The sequence below is a fragment of the Bubalus bubalis genome, chromosome 5, assembly GCF_019923935.1.
Source record: "Bubalus bubalis isolate 160015118507 breed Murrah chromosome 5, NDDB_SH_1, whole genome shotgun sequence".
In the NCBI taxonomy this organism is placed as follows: Eukaryota; Metazoa; Chordata; class Mammalia; order Artiodactyla; family Bovidae; genus Bubalus; species Bubalus bubalis.
Genome location: NC_059161.1, coordinates 20,228,554 through 20,246,339, shown reverse-complemented (window position 1 = coordinate 20,246,339; position 17,786 = coordinate 20,228,554). Strand labels below are relative to the sequence as shown.

The 17,786-nt window shown below is 40.4% G+C and overlaps 1 protein-coding gene across 5 annotated transcripts in view; it reads left to right on the top strand.

Moving 5' to 3' along the window:
- AXDND1 (axonemal dynein light chain domain containing 1) overlaps nt 1-17,786 on the top strand; it is an 83,606-nt gene that overhangs the window by 53,852 nt on the left and 11,968 nt on the right. For 4 of the 5 annotated variants that reach the window (XM_006048574.3, XM_025285554.2, XM_044942791.1 and 1 more), the window contains exons 21-22: nt 7,675-7,785; nt 16,880-16,993. In XM_006048574.3, the coding sequence (XP_006048636.3) occupies nt 7,675-7,785; nt 16,880-16,993 (225 nt within the window). Of the gene's footprint in view, nt 1-2,691; nt 4,234-7,674; nt 7,786-16,879; nt 16,994-17,786 lie in introns of those variants that run through there. The other variant, XR_006551074.1, reaches the window with a different exon arrangement.

The window sequence follows — 17,786 nt, the reverse complement described above, 5'->3', positions numbered from 1 at the left end:
TTAGGGGTAATGTTAGTCTCTTAAAATGAGTTGGGAAGTGTTTTTTACTCTTCTATTTTATAGAGCAATTTGTATAGTATTATATATTATTTCTTCCTTAAATGTTTGATACAATTCACCAGTGAAGTCATTTAGGTTTGTGAGAAAGTTTTACGTTACAAAGATAGAGCTATTCAGATACAAGCCTAGCCAGTTTCTCTACTGGGTTTAAGGAAATTTCCTTACTGCATATAGGGCTATTATATCTTCTTTAGAGAGCTCCTTAGCTTTGGTCTTGTAAGGAATCTGTAATTTCATCTAAGTTGTCTAATTTATTGATGTAGAGTTGCTCACGTTATTCCCCATTATCCTTTTAATAATTATAGGATATCCACTCTTGTCCCTGTTATCGAAATTTTGTATTTTTTCTCTTTTTTTTCTCATCAGTCTATAAAAAGATTTGTCTATTTTTTTGATCTCAAAAACTTGATTTTGCCTTTACAAATTTTTTTCTATTTTTCTGTTTCACTAATTTCCACACTGCTCTTTATTATTTCCTTATTTCTACTTATTTTGGGTTTAATTTACTCTTCCTTTTCTTGTTTCATAAGGTATGGTGACTCAGTGGGTAAAGAGCCTGCCTGCAGTGCAGGAAGTGTAGTTTGATCCCTGGGTGGGAAAGATCCCCCAGAGGAGGACATGGCAACCCACTCCAGTATTCTTGCCTGGAGAATCCCTGGACAGAGGAGCCTGGCAGGCTGTAGTCCATGGGGTCTCACAGAGTTGGTCACTACTGAAGCGACTGAGTACATGCACGTAAAGTATAGCTGAGCTTATGATTTTGAGACCCGCCCATAAACAGTAGAATGGATAATTGTATTATGCTGTATCAGGACTGGTGTATAGAATGTAGGCAGTTTTCTGGTCTTTGGTCTGTTTGATGTTTAAATGACTGTTCTCATTAAATTCTATGATTTTATGCTCTTCTGTATGTGTAATAGATCTCACAGTTTATTAAAAAATGGATTATAACAAAATTTTATGTGCAATATCTTACTAATTAATTTTAAAATCTCTAAGAAATGGAGAATTTCTAGGAAAATATACAGTAACAATTTTAGAAGGATAAAACTGGTCAATTTTCAGAGAAGAAATTGATGCATTTGTTGAAAAAGAACCTCAAAATTTTGCCTGGACTCCATAGATGTGTTCAGACTTTGAAGGAGCAGGTAATCCCCACGCTATATAAACAGTTTAAGAACATAGGTAATGATTGAACTTTTCCCCAGTTTATTTCATATAGCTGGTAAAGTTTTTTTTAACCTCAGTAAATTATAGGAGAAATAGTGTTAGTGTTAGTTGCTCAGTTGTGCCTGACTCTTTGCAACCCCATGGACTGCAGCCCACCAGGCTCCTCTGTCCATGAGATTTTCCATGCCAAGGATACTGGAGTGGGTTGCCATTTCCTTCTCCAGGGGATCTTCCCAACCCAGGGATTGAACCCAGGTCTCCTGCACTGCAGGCAGATTCTTTACTGACTGAGCTATAAGGGAAGTCAAATGAAGTCAAACTACAAATGAAGTTTAGGAGAAATAAACTTCATAAATATAGATGCTAAATCCAAATTTTACAATAGCAATTCCATTCAGTAGAAACTTAAAATAATAACACTATGAATAGCATACATGTCAGGAGAGTAAGAATATTTTAGTATTTGAAATATGTTTTTATAAGTATATTTTACTTCTCATTTAGGAACTGAAATGTCTTTTAGTTTTGTTTCTGGGAAGACCTCAGAGGCATTGTTTCCAGCAGATTTGTGTGCCTCTGAACTGAACGGTCTCTTGGATCTTGTAGCCCTTATACTGTGCATCTGGAAGTGTGCTCACATCTTCTCAGGCCTGCTGCTACCCACCCGGATGTGGTGAATATCCTGGTTTTGGTAGGCTGGATCTGCCATAGATGGTGGTTGGGACTCATTGGCCTGTTTTGTTATACACCTTATTTCTCATTTACTTAAATGGGATAGAGCTATGTGATGAGACCACATTTTCAGATAAGGGCGATTTTAGAATGAAGATTCAGGGTACTTTGAGGTATATCTCCTTATTAAAGTTAAAGCTATATAGGGGACTTCCTTGGTAGTCCAGTGGTTGAGACTTTGCCTTTCAATGCAGGAGGTGTGGGTTCCATCCCTGGTCAGGGAGCTCAAGATCTCACATGCATCAAGGCCAAGAAACCAGAGCATAAACAAGAGAAGCCATATTGTAATAAATTCAATAAAGACTTTATAATTGGTACACATAAAAAAAAAATCTTTAAAAAAATGTTAAAGCTATAGCAATATGGGGGAGATGTTATGGTGAGGGGATCTTGGGGACTTATATAAAGTCATCCAGGACATTCTCTGGTGGTCCAGTGGTTACAACTTGGTGCTTTCACTGCAGGGTCCTGGGTTTGATCCCTGCTCGAGAACTAAGGTCCTGCAAGCTGCATGGTGCTGCCCCCCCCCCCCCCCAAAAAAAAGAACCATATTAGGAGATTTTATGAGAGCTTTGTGCAGTGGACCATTCACAGCCTAATTCACCTCAGCCCCTGACTGGAGGTCCATGACCTAACCATCTCTGAGAACCTATCCTTTCCACCAGGCTAATTTGGTCTTCTGTTAAGCTCTTTCTCATTAATTTACTATCCTTTTGCCAACAATTTCAGATTAATAAACTGGGAAGATGTTATCAGAGAAGGCTGAGGATCTGCTCTTCCACCAGAAGTAAGACTTTAATTGGCCCTATGCTCGGGCCTTTTTCCCTCCCAAATGCATCTGTCCCCTCTTTAAGCCTGAGGCTGAGGCCTTTCAATGGGTACATCAAGCTAGTTTATGACTCAACAGCCATGCACCTGCCCTGGAACTGCCTCAGTACTCTTTATTTTATTTTTAAATTAATGGTTAGTTCCCCTCTCATTAGGGTTATCTTCATTTCAAATTCATCCCCATCCTGACTACTACTGTCTTCCCCTCATCTCCTGGACAACCTGTGTGGTATGTGAATCTTTATGACATCAAACTCTGGAACTTATATGGCCTTATTCATATCCTACAAGGTGAAGAATAGAAGATGGTTCTCCAGAGAAGCTTTCTCTAGTGTGGGCATACTGTGATGCTCTGTGGCTTGTAGCACACCCCAGCCACATTCCAGCCCCTGAAGAAGAACATCTTGCCAACCCAAAGGACTGATATTTGACCTTAATGATGGTTTCCCACAATCTGGTATTTCTTGGGCTCCTTCCTGATAAATGTGAGAGTTGCATGATGTTGGACCGGTTTCTGGATCAGGAGGCCTCTTAAATCAGCATCCTCTGGAGTCTGATCACTCTTACTGATGGTTCATACTCCACTCTACCATAATAATCCCCTAGAGAAATGACTTCTTCATGAAGTCTTGGGGATGATCTAGTTCCCCAAGACCATCAAGGCAGTGCAGTAACTAATGACCCTATTTACCTCCCATCTGATCCTGGTGTGTTCATTCGGACTCACCCAGCTGGGCTGCCATCTTCCAAGAGGACTCAGTTCTTGGGATTCTTACCCCTATGCCTATTTCTGAAAAAAAAGATGATCTCAGTGCATATCAGCTGCTTCACTTGGGAATGAGACTTGCTTATGTTTTCATTCGCTGTTTATGAGCACTATATCAAAGAGTCCTGGCATCCAGTCAGACTACAACACTGGGTCCACTACAGCTGAAGCAGCTGCTGAAAACCTAGAATAAGCCAGATAGATGTCTTTTTTCAAGTGTGTTAGGTTGGTCATCTATAATGTGCCAGGCATCTAGATTTAGAGTCACTGATGCCTTGGAGTTTGTTCATAATCTGAGCAATCAGCAGATTACCTGGAAAGATTTCTGAGATAACTTTCAGCAGGCCAAGACTGGTGGAAGACACACACTGACCAGCACCTGATAGTTCTGAGAACATGTGGGAAGGAACAATCCTTTCAATGCCAAAGAAATACCTACCATGATAGAAATGAGAAGACTTCTGGCTGGTGCCCTTCAAACTGACTTCTGGCTGCAATTGATGCCATTCTTTCTTGTCTTGCCCTGTGTAATCTATCAAGACCCTGCTATCCACCTTGGGCTACAGTAACCTTTATGTTGCCCAAGATGCTACTGCCAGTTTCAGGATTTGGGCCTCTGAAAAGAGTGTGACTTTGAAGAGTGGTCTGGAGAGTTGCCTCTTGCAGTGTTCCAGCAGGTAAACTCAGAGATCTCAGCTTTGTTACCCTTTTGAGGGGACCTGGAGATGATGGATTCTTAATAACTACATTACCACCGTAGACCCACGACTTACAGCCTGTGGCCTTTTGTTCTTCTGTTTTTGATCCTCTACAATAAGCTTAACATTTAGGACCTTCTCCTTCTCCCCAGACATGAATTTTAGTCTTTCACTTCACATCAGAAGCATTTATTAACAGCCCTGAATCAGACGTTATCAGAATCAGAGTATTGATGGAAGGAGATCCACGTGTATTGATTGGCAACCGAGCTATCTCCATCTAGCTCATCAAAGGTGGTGTTAAAGGTTTTTTAGGAAAACTTCCTTGACTCTATAGGTAGCCTTGAAACTTTTATCAAAAATTCGTATTGGGACTTCTCTGACGGTCCAGTGACTAAGACTCCACACTCCCAATGCTGGGGCCTGGGTTTGATCCCTGGTCAGGGAACTAGATTCCCCATGCTACAATGGAAAGATCCCGCGTGCCACAACCAAGGCCCTGTGCAGCCAACATGTAAAATATCATGTATGAAATGAGTTGCCAGTCCAGGTTCGATGCACGATACTGGATGCTTGGGGCTGGTGCACTGGGACGACCCAGAGGGATGGAATGGGGAGGGAGGAGGGAGGAGGGTTCAGGATGGGGAACACATGTATACCTGTGGTGGATTCATTTTGATATTTGGCAAATCTAATACAGTTATGTAAAGTTTAAAAATAAAATAAAATTAAAAAAAAAAAATAAAATAAAAGACTTGTAGTGATATTTTCCCACCAGATGTTCTATGGTAGTATTTTCAATGTCTCAGAAGTTTGTAAGAGAATGACTAGGGTCTGCTTTATAGACTGCAATTCAGCTGAAAATAGTTTATTTCTCATGGATGGTGAACTAACTATGAAGAACTAAAACTTTTAAAAGGTCATTACTATTTTCAAAATTGACAAATGTTTTTGTTCTAGGTATGATAAAGTTAAAATATGCATCAAATTTTGCGGCTGGAAGGATCTTTAGGGGCAGTGGTACGGTGGAGGCTCAGGCTGCCTCACAAGAGCTGACTGTGCAGACCTCTTCCCAACTCTGCATTCAGTGATAACATACTAAATTGATGACTACCATTGAAATTGCCCTATGAGAGTATATATTTTGGAATTCAACTGCTAAGTCACTTCAGTCGTGTCCGACTCTGTGCGACCCCATAGATGGCAGCCCACCAGGCTCCCCCGTCCCTGGGATCCTCCAGGCAAGAACACTGGAGTGGGTTGCCATTTCCTTCTCCAATGCATGAAAGTGAAAAGTGAAAGTAAAGTTGCTTAGTCGCATCTGACTCTTAGCGACCCCATGGACTGCAGCCTACCTGGCTCCTCCATCCATGGGATCCTCTAGGCAAGAGTGCTGGAGTGGGGTGCCATTGCCTTCTCCGTGGAATTCAACAAATGCTACAAATTAGGGATCCCCCCCACCACCAATAAATGTTTTACCAGCTCCCCAGTACATAGGGGTCATCTAGAGTAAACCAACAGCTTCATCTGTTTTTAATAGATGAAGACTATTGAGAGTCTACTCAAGAAGCCACAACCAATTAGAAGAACTAAGGACTAGAACCTTAGGACAGGAAGGACAGGGAGGAGAGTCGGACACGACTGAGTGACTGAACTGAACTGACTGAAAGGACTAGGACCCAATACTTTCATCTCCCTTGTTTGATCCTTTTTTCTGATATGCAGTAAGACATTGACCTAACTCTTTGAATGCGAAATTTAAACTTAGTGATATTAACAGAGCTGTGGTAAACTTATTTATCTGAAGAGGCTTCTATTTCTTATTTATAACACAAGGGTTTGGATTAGATTTTTAAAAATTTTTTGGCTCTGATTTTTCACAATAATTCCACAATAAAAGTTTAATCATGAGAAAAATATGAGACATATTACTGCTTTTTATGGTTTGCTTCAGAGAAGACGATGGCACCCCACTCCAGTACTCTTGCCTGAGAGATCCCATGGACGGAGAAGCCTGGTAGGTTGTAGTCCATGGGGTCTTGAAGAGTCTGACATGACTGAGCGACTTCACTTTCACTTTTCACTTTCATGCACTGGAGAAGGAAATGGCAACCCACTCCAGTATTCTTGCCTGGAGAATCCCAGGAATGGGGGAGCCTGGTGGGTTGCCGTCTATGGGGTCGCAAAGATTCGGACATCACTGAAGCGACTTAGCAGCAGCAGCAGCAGCATGGTTTGCTTCAAGGACCTAAAGTGGGTGATTATTTCCCCCCATGGTACAATTTTTTTTTTTTTTTGATGGTATGAATGACCAAATCCCCTTCCCCAGAGAAAATAATGCTTCCTAGTTCCCTCTGCTTTTTCTCACTAATAAGGAATAATGCATCTTTTAAACACTGAATCCAAAGCTTAGCTGGTAGGCTGCAGCTGCTAAGTTGCTTCAGTTGTGTCCAACTCTGTGCGACCCCACAGACAGCAGCCCACCAGGCTCCCCCGTCCCTGGGATTCTCCAGGCAAGAACACTGGAGTGGGTTGCCATGTCCTTCTCCAATGCATGAAAGTGAAAAGTGAAAGTGAAGTCACTCAGTCGTGTCCAACTCTTAGCAACCCCATGGACTGCAGCCCACTGGGCTTCTCCATCCATGGGATTTTCTAGGCAAGAGTACTGGAGTGGGGTGCCATTGCCTTCTCCGTTAGTTGGTAGGAGATCTTAGTAAAGGTAGTTTTTCTGTTCCCTTTGTGGGAATAAGACCTGCTGTGGACCAATCGTGTTATCTTAATAGATAAGAGATGAGTTCCTTTTCTGAAAAAGTGCTTCAACTCTATCACTTTATTGGGGGCAGGAGAAGTAATATTTTTGTAATGGTTAAGAGCCCTGGCCACCTGGATTAGAATCTAAGCACAGTACGTAAATATATATGTGACCTTGAGCGAGATATTTAACTGCTCTATTCCTCAGTTTCCTCATCTTAAAAAATGAGGATAGCAATAGTCTCATAATGAGGACCGAATGAGTTAGTAATGTCGATGCATAGAACAGAGTGCTACATAAGTGTTTGCTGCTGTTATTGTCATATAATTGTAATTGACCCTGGTCAGTTGCATAACATTTACTGGGACAAGTCATTAGACCTTAGTAAATCCAACAGCCTTTCTGCCTCTAATTTTATAGCACTACACTTCTTGTCCCATTTAACCCAGATCCCAAACACTGTTGATAAGAGATGATGTGATTGAGGTCTATATTAATAGAAAATCACTTCTGCACAAATCTTTGAACTGAACTGATACAAAGTTAATTGAATGGAGTTATATTTAGAGGAATTACTCTTAGCAGTTCCTCAGTAGGAGTAAGTGAATAAATGAGTTGGTATCATCTGATTTTTTTCTGTTTAGCGATTATCTTTTGTCTCTTCTCAGAAAGAATGTTATGATTGGATCACCACGTCCTCTCACCTCCTTTCTGGTCTCAAAGGCAGAAAAATTAAGTTACTGACACATGAAGAAAAACAGCAGCTACTTGGAGAAGAGGTATTTGCCATGCATTAGCACTGGTCGTCATTCACGCTTTTCCTGTATTTCAATAGATAAGAGCACCTTGACTTTTTCCAACCAATGTTTTGAATCCTCATTCATTTACTCTATGAGAATTTGGGTTCTGACCAAGAGCACTGGCAGCTCTTCTCTCTTCTAAAGAAGAGAGTCCTCACCCAAATATCTCTCTTCACTTTCTTGGAGGGTGATTTTGTCTCCTAGGATATGGCAACCCACTCCAGTATTCTTGCCTGGAAAATCCCATGGACTGAGGAGCCTGACAGACTATAGTCCAGAGGGTCACAAAGAGTGGGACGCGACTGAGCGCGGCACAACATATTACAGAGGGGAGCTGCCCTGCCACTTCCTGAGGCATCTCCTCAGACTTCTCTGCTTCTGCCCACACCCCTCCTTCTCCACTTAGTCTTCCCATCCAAGGTTATGTCTTCCTTTGGGTACTTAATCTCATGTGCATTGTCTTCTTTCTTTAGTATCTTTACTGCCTTCCTCTCTAATGATTCCATTTTATCAATGTATTCAGTTCAGTTCAGTTGCTCAGTCGTGTCCGACTCTTTGCAACCCCATGAATCGCAGCACGCCAGGCCTCCCTGTATTAGCAATCTATAATCACGGTCTCTCTTCCATCTAAGAAAATATGTCCTTTGATTTTTTTCTCCTCCTTTACTACTTCTTTCCCTCCTTCCTAGCACAATCACTTTTCTTAGAACTCTATGTAAAGTCCCCCAGTGATCTTATTGTCAGATCCAGGTGTCTCCAATCCCATATTTAACCTGACTTCTCTGTAGCATTTGATCCTGTTAACCATTCACTTTTTTGGTTATCTCTCTTTGCAAGACAAAAATTCCATCTTTCTCCTACTTCTTTCTTTTTTTCATGTAGTCTTCCACCTCTGCCTGCCTCTTAAATGTTGATATTCTTTCCTTGGCTTATTTTCCCTCTCATTCAACACTCTCCACATTGCTATGTTAATCCTGTAGTTTTAACCACCTGTTAACTGAGGACCCCCAAGTCAATGAATGCTGCTGCTGCTGCTGCTAAGTCACTTCAGTCGTGTCCGACTCTGTGCGACCCCAGAGACGGCAGCCCACCAGGTTCCCCCATCCCTGGGATTCTCTAGGCAAGAACACTGGAGTGGGTTGCCATTTCCTTCTCCAATGTATGAAAGTGAAAAGTGAAAGTGAAGTCTCTCAGTCGTGTCCGACTCTTAGCAACCCCATGGACTGCAGCCCACCAGGCTCCTCTGTCCATGGGATTTTCCAGGCAAGAGTACTGGAGTGGGGTGCCATTGCCTTCTCTGAGTCAATGAATATCATGTATGTAATGACTTCCCTGGTGGCTCAGCTGGTAAAGAATCCATCTGCAATGTGGAAGACCTGGGCTCAATCCCTGGGTTGGGAAGAGCCCCTGGAGGAGGGCATGGCAACCCACTCCAGTATTCTTGCCTGGAGAATCCTCATGGACAGAGGTCTTGTCTGGAGAATCCCCATGGACAGAGGAGCCTGGCAGGCTACCGTCCATCGAGTTGCAAAGAGTCAGACACAACTGAATGACTGAGCACACAATGGCAGTCACAAACGTTTATTTTTACTTCAGTCTGATGGAGTTCGTCTCCAGCAAAGTCTGAAGAAGCTCCTGTTGCTATTGGAGCCATAAACTATACAGGTGTGATCTTATGGCATATATGTCAATGCTCTTGGGTCTAAGAAGGAAGTTTCTGTCTATACACTTGCAGGACTTCTGTTTTACATTTATTTAAATTTTTTTTTTTTTTTTTTTAATTTTGGCTGTACTATGTGGCTTGTGGGAGTTCCCCAACCAGGGGTTGAACCTGGGCCACAACAATGAAAGCTCTGAATTGTAACCAGTAGACTACCAGGGAACTCCTTATTTTACATTTAAACACTGAAAAAAACACCATCTTTGTAAGTTGTACATCCTTAACAAATTCTCATTTTTTTCTTTGCTGCCCAGATCTTGGCCAGAATTATTTTGAATTAACCACTGAATGATTTCATTAACATTATACATCTTAAATTACAGTACAATTTTAGAAACTTAATGAAGTACCATAGATATAATCTTGGCTGCACTTCGGATCTAGGAAAAAATTCAAGACCTAAACAGAATCACAAAGACTTAAGAACAGAAAGGATTTTAAATGTTGTTGAATTCAACCAACCATCAGATGCATGAATCTTAGTGTAACACCTACACAGTTGATCATTAGGTCTATGTTTGAGTATCTGAAGTGATAGAGAACTTTCAGAGTTAGTCCATTTGTTTTTGGTGAGCAGTGACTATTAGAACATTATTCTTTTATTGAACAAAATGATAGACGTTTCCTTGTAGCTTTTTTCCTACCTTCTGGTCCTAGTTCAGTCTTTGAGTTTGTATGAAAAGGCTGATACGTCCTCCACATTATAGTATTTCCCACTATTCTATATTATGGTATTTCTAACATTTTAAACTAGCTATATTCAACCTAAGTCTGTGTCTAGGTTTTCTATTATTTTATATTAATCTGTCTGTTCATTAGTCATCACCACAGTCTTTTAATTATTGAGGCCTTATGATACATTTTAATATTTGGTAGGGCCAGCACTTCCTCACTAATCTTTTTGGGGTGTTTGATGGCTATTCTTCTTTATTTATTCTTCTATATAATCTCTCTCATGCGAAGAGTTGACTCATTGGAAAAGTCTCTGATGCTGGGAGGGATTGGGGGCAGGAGGAGAAGGGGACGACAGAGGATGAGATGGCTGGATGGCATCACTGACTCGATGGACGTGAATCTGAGTGAACTCCGGGAGTTGGTGATGGACAGGGAGGCCTGGCGTGCTGCGATTCATGGGGTCGCAAAGAGTCAGACACGACTGAGCGACTGATCTGATCTGATCTGATCTGATAGAAAATATATGATTCTTTAAAACTTTATATACTAACTTAGGGTGCACTTTTATGCTGTTGAGTAGTCCTGTGAAGAATATGGCTGATAGGATGTCCACCTGTATGCCTTTTAATAATGTTTTATCATTTTCTCATTTTGCACATTTCTTGTAAGGTAGGCTTGAATATTTTATTTTTTGATATTTTAAATGGAATCTTATTTTCCATTATACCTTCTAATTGGTAACTGTGTATATATTACTGATTTCTGTATTTTAATTTTTTGTATGGTGACTACTAAATTATCTTATTATTTTAATTGTTTTTCAATAAATTCTTTTGGGTTCTCCAGATATTCAATTAAACCACCTATGCATAGAAATAGTTTTACCTCTTTCCCTCCCCCCAATTATTATGCCTTTAATTGCTTTTTCTTGTCTAATTGCATTGAATTATTCTCCTCTTTCCTTCTGCCTTAATCTTTAGAATTTTCATTAGTGAGGACCTGCTGAAGGCAAACTCAATTTTTGGTTGTCTGAAAATGTCTTTTGTTCACTCTCATTCTTAAATTTTTTGCTGTGTATACAATTCTAGAATGATTTTCTCTCTGCACATAGAAGATACTGTTTCCACTCTTTTCCGGGTTTTGTTGTTACCAAACTGACAATTGAAAATCCAGCTGTCAGACTTCCTTTGTGGCTCAGTGGTAAATAATACACCTGCCAATGTAGGAGACATGGGTTCGATCCCTGGTATGGGAAGATCCCACACGCTGCGGAGCAACTAAGCCTTTGCCTCACAACTGTTGAGCCCGTGCTCTGCGCACCTTAGAGCCCGCGCTCTGCGCACCCTAGAGCCCGCGCTCTGCGCACCTTAGAGCCCGCGCTCTGCGCACCTTAGAGCCCGCGCTCTGCGCACCCTAGGGCCCGTGCTCTGCAACAAGAGAAGCCACGGCGATAAGTCTGTGCACTGCAACGAAGAGTAGCCCCCAGTCGTTGCGACTAGAGAAAAGCCCATGTAGAAAGGAAGACGCAGCACAGGCACAAATTAATAAGTAAAAATCCAGCTGTCAATTCTTTTGAAGTTAATCTCTCTGGCTGCATTTAAGATATTCTTTTTTATTTTGGCATTTTGCAGCTTCACTCTGATAAATGTGGATGAAGTTTTTCTTTTTTAAATTTTACTTGGGATTCTCTTGGTTTTCAGAATCTTTGGCTGGGTATCTTTCATTGGATTTGGAAAATTCTCAGTCATCAGCTGTTCAATTATTGTCTCTACTGTATTTTCTCTTTCCTTTCCTTCACTCTGAATGGATATATATTGGAATCTGTCCCCAATGTCTTTTAATTCTTCATATTTTCTATCTCTTTGCCTCCCTGCATTGATTCCTGGATGATTTCTTCTGACTTAATTTCCAGTTCACTGATTTGCTCTTTAGCTGAGTTTAATCTGCTCTTAAAGCTTTCTGTTGAGTTTGAAATTTAATTGTTCAAGTTCTATTTGGTTCTTTTTCAAATCTGATTATTTTTGTAATCTTTCATAGTTTCAATCTCTTATTTCTTTTAAAGTTTAAATATAACTATGTAGCCTATCTGATAATTTGAACATATATCTATGTAAGAATATTAATTACAGTATTATTTGTAACAAAATATAAGAAACAATATAAATACTGATCAATAGAAAATTACTTTCATAAATTATGGTATGTTCAAGTAGTAGAATTCCATACAGATAAAATAGATGGTTATATAGTGAAATAAGAATCACCCATGATATGCTATTGAGACAAGCAGATGAAGGAACAAAACATTTATTATTATTTCATTTGTATGAATGTGTTTATATGTGGATAAAGCAGACTAGAATATTCAACAAAGTGATTCAAGTTGTTACCTCTGAGGGTTGAGATTATTAATTTCTCTGTAATGTTCAAATATTTTATAGCAATAGTGTGTTATCAGGAAAAGTATTTTCATTTTGGAAAAATATCCTAATATACTATTTTTCTACACCATGTACATAATGCTACAGTATAATTAAAAATTGCTATAAAATATCTTGTAGGTTTATACTATATTTTTTTAATGGCATTTTTCTATTGTGGGTATTAAGCTTATGTATAACTTTGCTTTATAAATATTGCTGCAATAAACTTCTGAAGGACAGTCTTTAGTCAATATTTGTGCAGACTCCACTGAGGTATTCAACATTGTTGACTCCTTCTCTCTTCGCTTTTGGCTTTCCTTGTGACCCTTTCACACTTCTGAGGCAACTTTTAGCTTCCTTTCCAGTCTCCTCATTCTTCCCTGACCCTTTTTGTGACTAGGTTCCTGTCCAAATAAGGCCTTGTCACCTAGTCATTTCACAAGTTCTCATTTGGCAATATAATTTACTTTCTTGGCTTTAAATAAATGCAGATAACTGTTAAATCTTTATCTATAACCAACAGCCTTCCAATCTAAACTCCAGATCCACAAATTCAGCTACTTACTTATTTTGCCCCTTCATGGGTCACAGTCTTGTGTAACTCAATAAGACTGTGATCCACGCTATGTAGGGCCACCCAAGATGGACAGGTCATGGTGGAGAGTGCTGACAAAATGTGATCCACTGGAGAAGGGAAACCACTTCAAACCATTTCAGCATTCTTGCCTTGAGAACCCCATGAACAGTATGAAGAGGCAAAAAAATATGACGCTAGAAGATGAACCCCCTAGGTCTGAGGGTGTTCAGTACCCTACTGGGGAAGAGCAAAGGGCAATTACTAATAGCTCCAGAAAGAATGAAGCAGCTGGGCCAAAGCAGAAATGACACTCAGTTCTGGATGTGTCTGCTGATGAAAGTAAAGTCTGATGCTATAAAGAACTGGAATGTTAGGAACTGGAATGTTAGGTCCATGAATCAAGGTAAACTGGATGTGGTCAAGCAGGATACGGCAAGAGTGAACATTGACATCTTAGGAATCAGTGAATGAAAATGGACAGGAATGGGCGAATTTAGTTCAGATGATCATTATATCTAATACTGTGGGCAAGAATCCCTTAGAAGAAATGGAATAGCCCTAATAGTCAACAAAAGAGTCTGAAATTCAGTACTTGGGTGCAACCTTGTAAATAGCAGAATGATCTCACTTCGTTTCCAAGGCAAACCATTCAACGTGACAGTAATCCAAGTCTATGTCCCAACCACTGATGCTGGAGAAACTGAAGTCGACCAGTTCTATGAAGACCTACAACACCATCTAGGGCTAACATCAAAAAAGAGATATCCTTTTCATCATAGAGGATTGAAATGCAAAAGTAAGAAGTCAAGAGACACCAGGAATAATAGGCAAGTTTGGCCTTGGAATACAAAATGAACCAGGGCAAAGGGTAACAGAGTTTTGTCAAGAGGATGCACTGGTCATAGCAAACACCCTTTTCCAATAACCCAAGAGGCAGTTCTACACATGGATATCACCAGATGGCCAATATGGAAATCAGATTGATTGTGTTCTTGGCAGCCAAAGATGGAGAAACTCTATACAGTCAGCAAAAACAAGTCCTAGAGAGCTGACTGTGGCTCAGATCATGAACTCCTTATTGCAAAATTCAGGCTTAAATTGAAGACAGTAGGGAAAAACCACTAGGTAATTCAGTATGAACTAAATCAAATCCCTTATGATTATACAGTGGAGATGATGAATAGATTCACGGGAATAGATTTGATAGACAGAGTGATTGAAGAACTATGAACGGAGGTTTGTAAAATTGTACAAGAGGCAGTGACCAAAACCATCCCAAAGAAAAAGAAATGCAATAAGGCAAAGTAGTTGTCTGAGGAGACATTACAAATAGCTGAGGAAAGAAGAGAAGCAAAAAGCAAGGGAGAAAGGGAAAGATGTATCCAGCTGAATGCAGAGTTCCAAAGAATAACAAGGAGAGATAAGAAGGCCTTCTTAAATGAACAATGCAAAGAAATAGAGGAAAGCATTAGAATGGGAAATACTTGAGATCTTGTCAAGAAAATTGGAGATATCAAGGGAACATTTCATGCAAGGATGGGCATGATAAAGGACAGAAACAGTAAGGACCTAATAGAAGCAGAAGAGATTAAGACGAGATGGTAAGAATATACAAAACTATATAAGAATGGTCTTAATGACCCAGATAACTACAATGATATGGCCACTCAACTAGAGCTGGACATCCTGGAGTGTAAAGTCAAGTGGGCAGTAGAAAGCATTACTCCAAACAAAGCTATTGGAGGTGACAGAATTCCAGCTGAGCTGTTTAAAATCCTAAACGATAATGCTGTGAAAGTTCTGCACTCAGTATGTCAGCAAATTTGGAAAACTGAACAGTGGCCACAGGACTGGGAAAAGTCAGTTTTCATTCTAATCCCAAAGAACAATGCCAAAGAATGTTGAAACTATACAATTACATTCATTTCACATGCTAGCAAGGTTATGCTGAAAATCCTTTAAGCTAGGTTTCAGCAGTATATGAACTGAGAACTTCCAGATATACATGCTGGGTTTCAAAGAGGCAGAGAGACGAACCAGAGATCAAATGGCCAACATCTGTTGGATCATGGAGAAATCAAGGAAGTTCCAGAAAAACTTCTGCTTCATTGACTATGCTAAAGCCTTTGCCTGTGTGGATCACAACAAATGTGTGGAAGATTCTATAAGAGATGGGCGTACCAGACCACCTAACTGTCTCTTGAGAAACCTGTATGCAGGTCAAGAAGCAACAGTTAAAATCAGACATGGAACAACTGACTGTTTCCAAGTTGGGAAAGGAGAATGACAAGGCTGTATATTGTCACCCTGCTTATTTAACTTCTATGCAGAGTACATCATGCGAAATGCCAGGGTGGATGAGTGACAAGCTGAAATCAAGATTGCCAGGAGAAATATCAACAACCTCAGATACGCAGATGGTAACCCTCCAACGGCAGAAAGTGAAAAGGAACTAAAGAGCCTTTTGATGAGGGTTAAAGATGAGAGTGAAAAAGCTGGCTTAAAATTCAGCATTCAAAAAACTAAGATCATGATTCTATCACTTCATGGCAAACAGAAGGGGAAAAAGTAGAAGCAGTGACAGATTTTATTCTCTTGGGCTCCAAAATCACTGCGAGCAGTGACTGCAGCCACAAAATTAACAGACAAAGGGACATAACTTTGCCAATAAAGATCTGTATAGTCAAAGCCATAGTTTTTCCAGTAGTCATGTAAGGATGTGAGTTGGGCCATAAAGAAAGCTGAGCGCCGAGGAATTGATGCTTTTGTGGTGCTGGAGAAGACTCTTGAAAGTCCTTTGGACATCAAGGAGATCAAACCAGTCATTCCTAAAGGAAGTCAATCCTGAATATTCATTGGAAAGACTGATGCTGAAGCTGAAACTTCAGTGCTTTGGGCATCTGATGTGAAGAGCCGACTCATTGGAAAAGACCCTGATGCTGGGAAACACTGAAGTCAAAAGGAGAAGGGGGTGGCGGAGGGTGAGATGGTTGGATGGCATCATCAACTCGATAGACCTGGGTTTGAGCAAACTCCAGGAAGTAGCCAAGGACAGGGAAGCCTGGTGTGCTGCAGTCCGTGGGGTCACAAAGAGTCGGACCTGACTGAGTGACTGACAGCAACAAGTTGCTAGAGTGATTGTTTTGAAATGCGAAACAGGTCAATCAAATTATTGGTACGTCAGGATAAAATCCAGTCTCCCTGGCATAATATTCTAGTCCTTCCTCTGACTGTGCTCCTGTCCATCTGCTTCTAAGTTTTTGTTCTATTGACCTCCTTTTGTTCTTAGTGCCAGTCATGTGCAAATAACATTCTCTGTCTGGAACTCACTTGTGCCATCTTTTTTCTCCTCACCCATCTTTCAAGAGGAAATGCAGACATTGTGTCCGCCAAGAAATCTTCTGGATTAACCCTCTCTTTCACCACTGCCCAATACCAGATCTGGCTTAGGTGCTCCTGCTCTTTGACTATATGTCACCATAGTATTTTCTTGTCCACTAAATTGTAAGCTGCTTAAGCCAGGGACTGCTCTTATTTAATTTTGTATCCTTATCACTAGTATAGTGCCCAGTTACAAAATTAATGCTCATTAAATATTTTTTGAATGGAAATATTGGTATCTTCTGCAAAAATATTTATGTCCACTAAGCTACAATATAATATTGTTGTGTCTAATAGGATATTCCAAAAGGATTAAGTGAGCCTGAAGCAGGAAAGATTCATAAAGAAATTGAAGAAAACATGGAGGACAAGAAACTTGAGAAGGAAAAGAAAGAAGAGAGTGCAGAAGAGGTAAGATTATTTAGTATTATCTCCTTTTCCTTTATATTTTTAAAGAAAATATATAATGAATATATATATTTAAAGAATGAATATATAATGAAAAAATATATATATATTTGAGCCTCCAAGATGGCTAATGGTAAAGAATCCCCCTGCCAATGCCAGAGACATGAGTTCAATCCCTGAGTCAGGAAGATCTCCTGGAGAAGGAAATGGCAGGCTCTATAGTCCATGGGAGTCAGACTAGACTTAGAGACTAAACAACAGCAAAAAATGCAGTGTGTGTATATACGTGTGTATATATACAATGGAAAGTAGAAATAGATCATCTGTAGTGAACGCTTCAACTTCCTTCCTTTCCTCATTTCAGTTCAGTTCAGTCGCTCAGTCGTGTCCGACTCTTTGCGACCCCATGAATCGCAGCATGCCAGCCTTCTCTGTCCATCACCAACTCCTGGAGTTCACTCAGACTCACATCCATCGAGTCAGTGATGCCATCCAGCCATCTCATTCTCTGTCATTCCCTTCTCCTCCTGCCCCCAATCCCTCCCAGCATCAGAGTCTTTTCCAATGAGTCAACTCTTCGCATGAGGGGGCCAAAGTACTGGAATTTCAGCTTTAGCATCTTTCCTTCCAAAGAAATCCCAGGGCTGATCTCCTTCAGAATGGACTGGTTGGATCTCCTTGCAGTCCAAGGGACTCTCGAGTCTTCTCCAACACCACAGTTCAAAAGCATCCATTCTTCAGCACTCAGCTTTCTTCACAGTCCAACTCTCACATCCATACATAACCACTGGAAAAA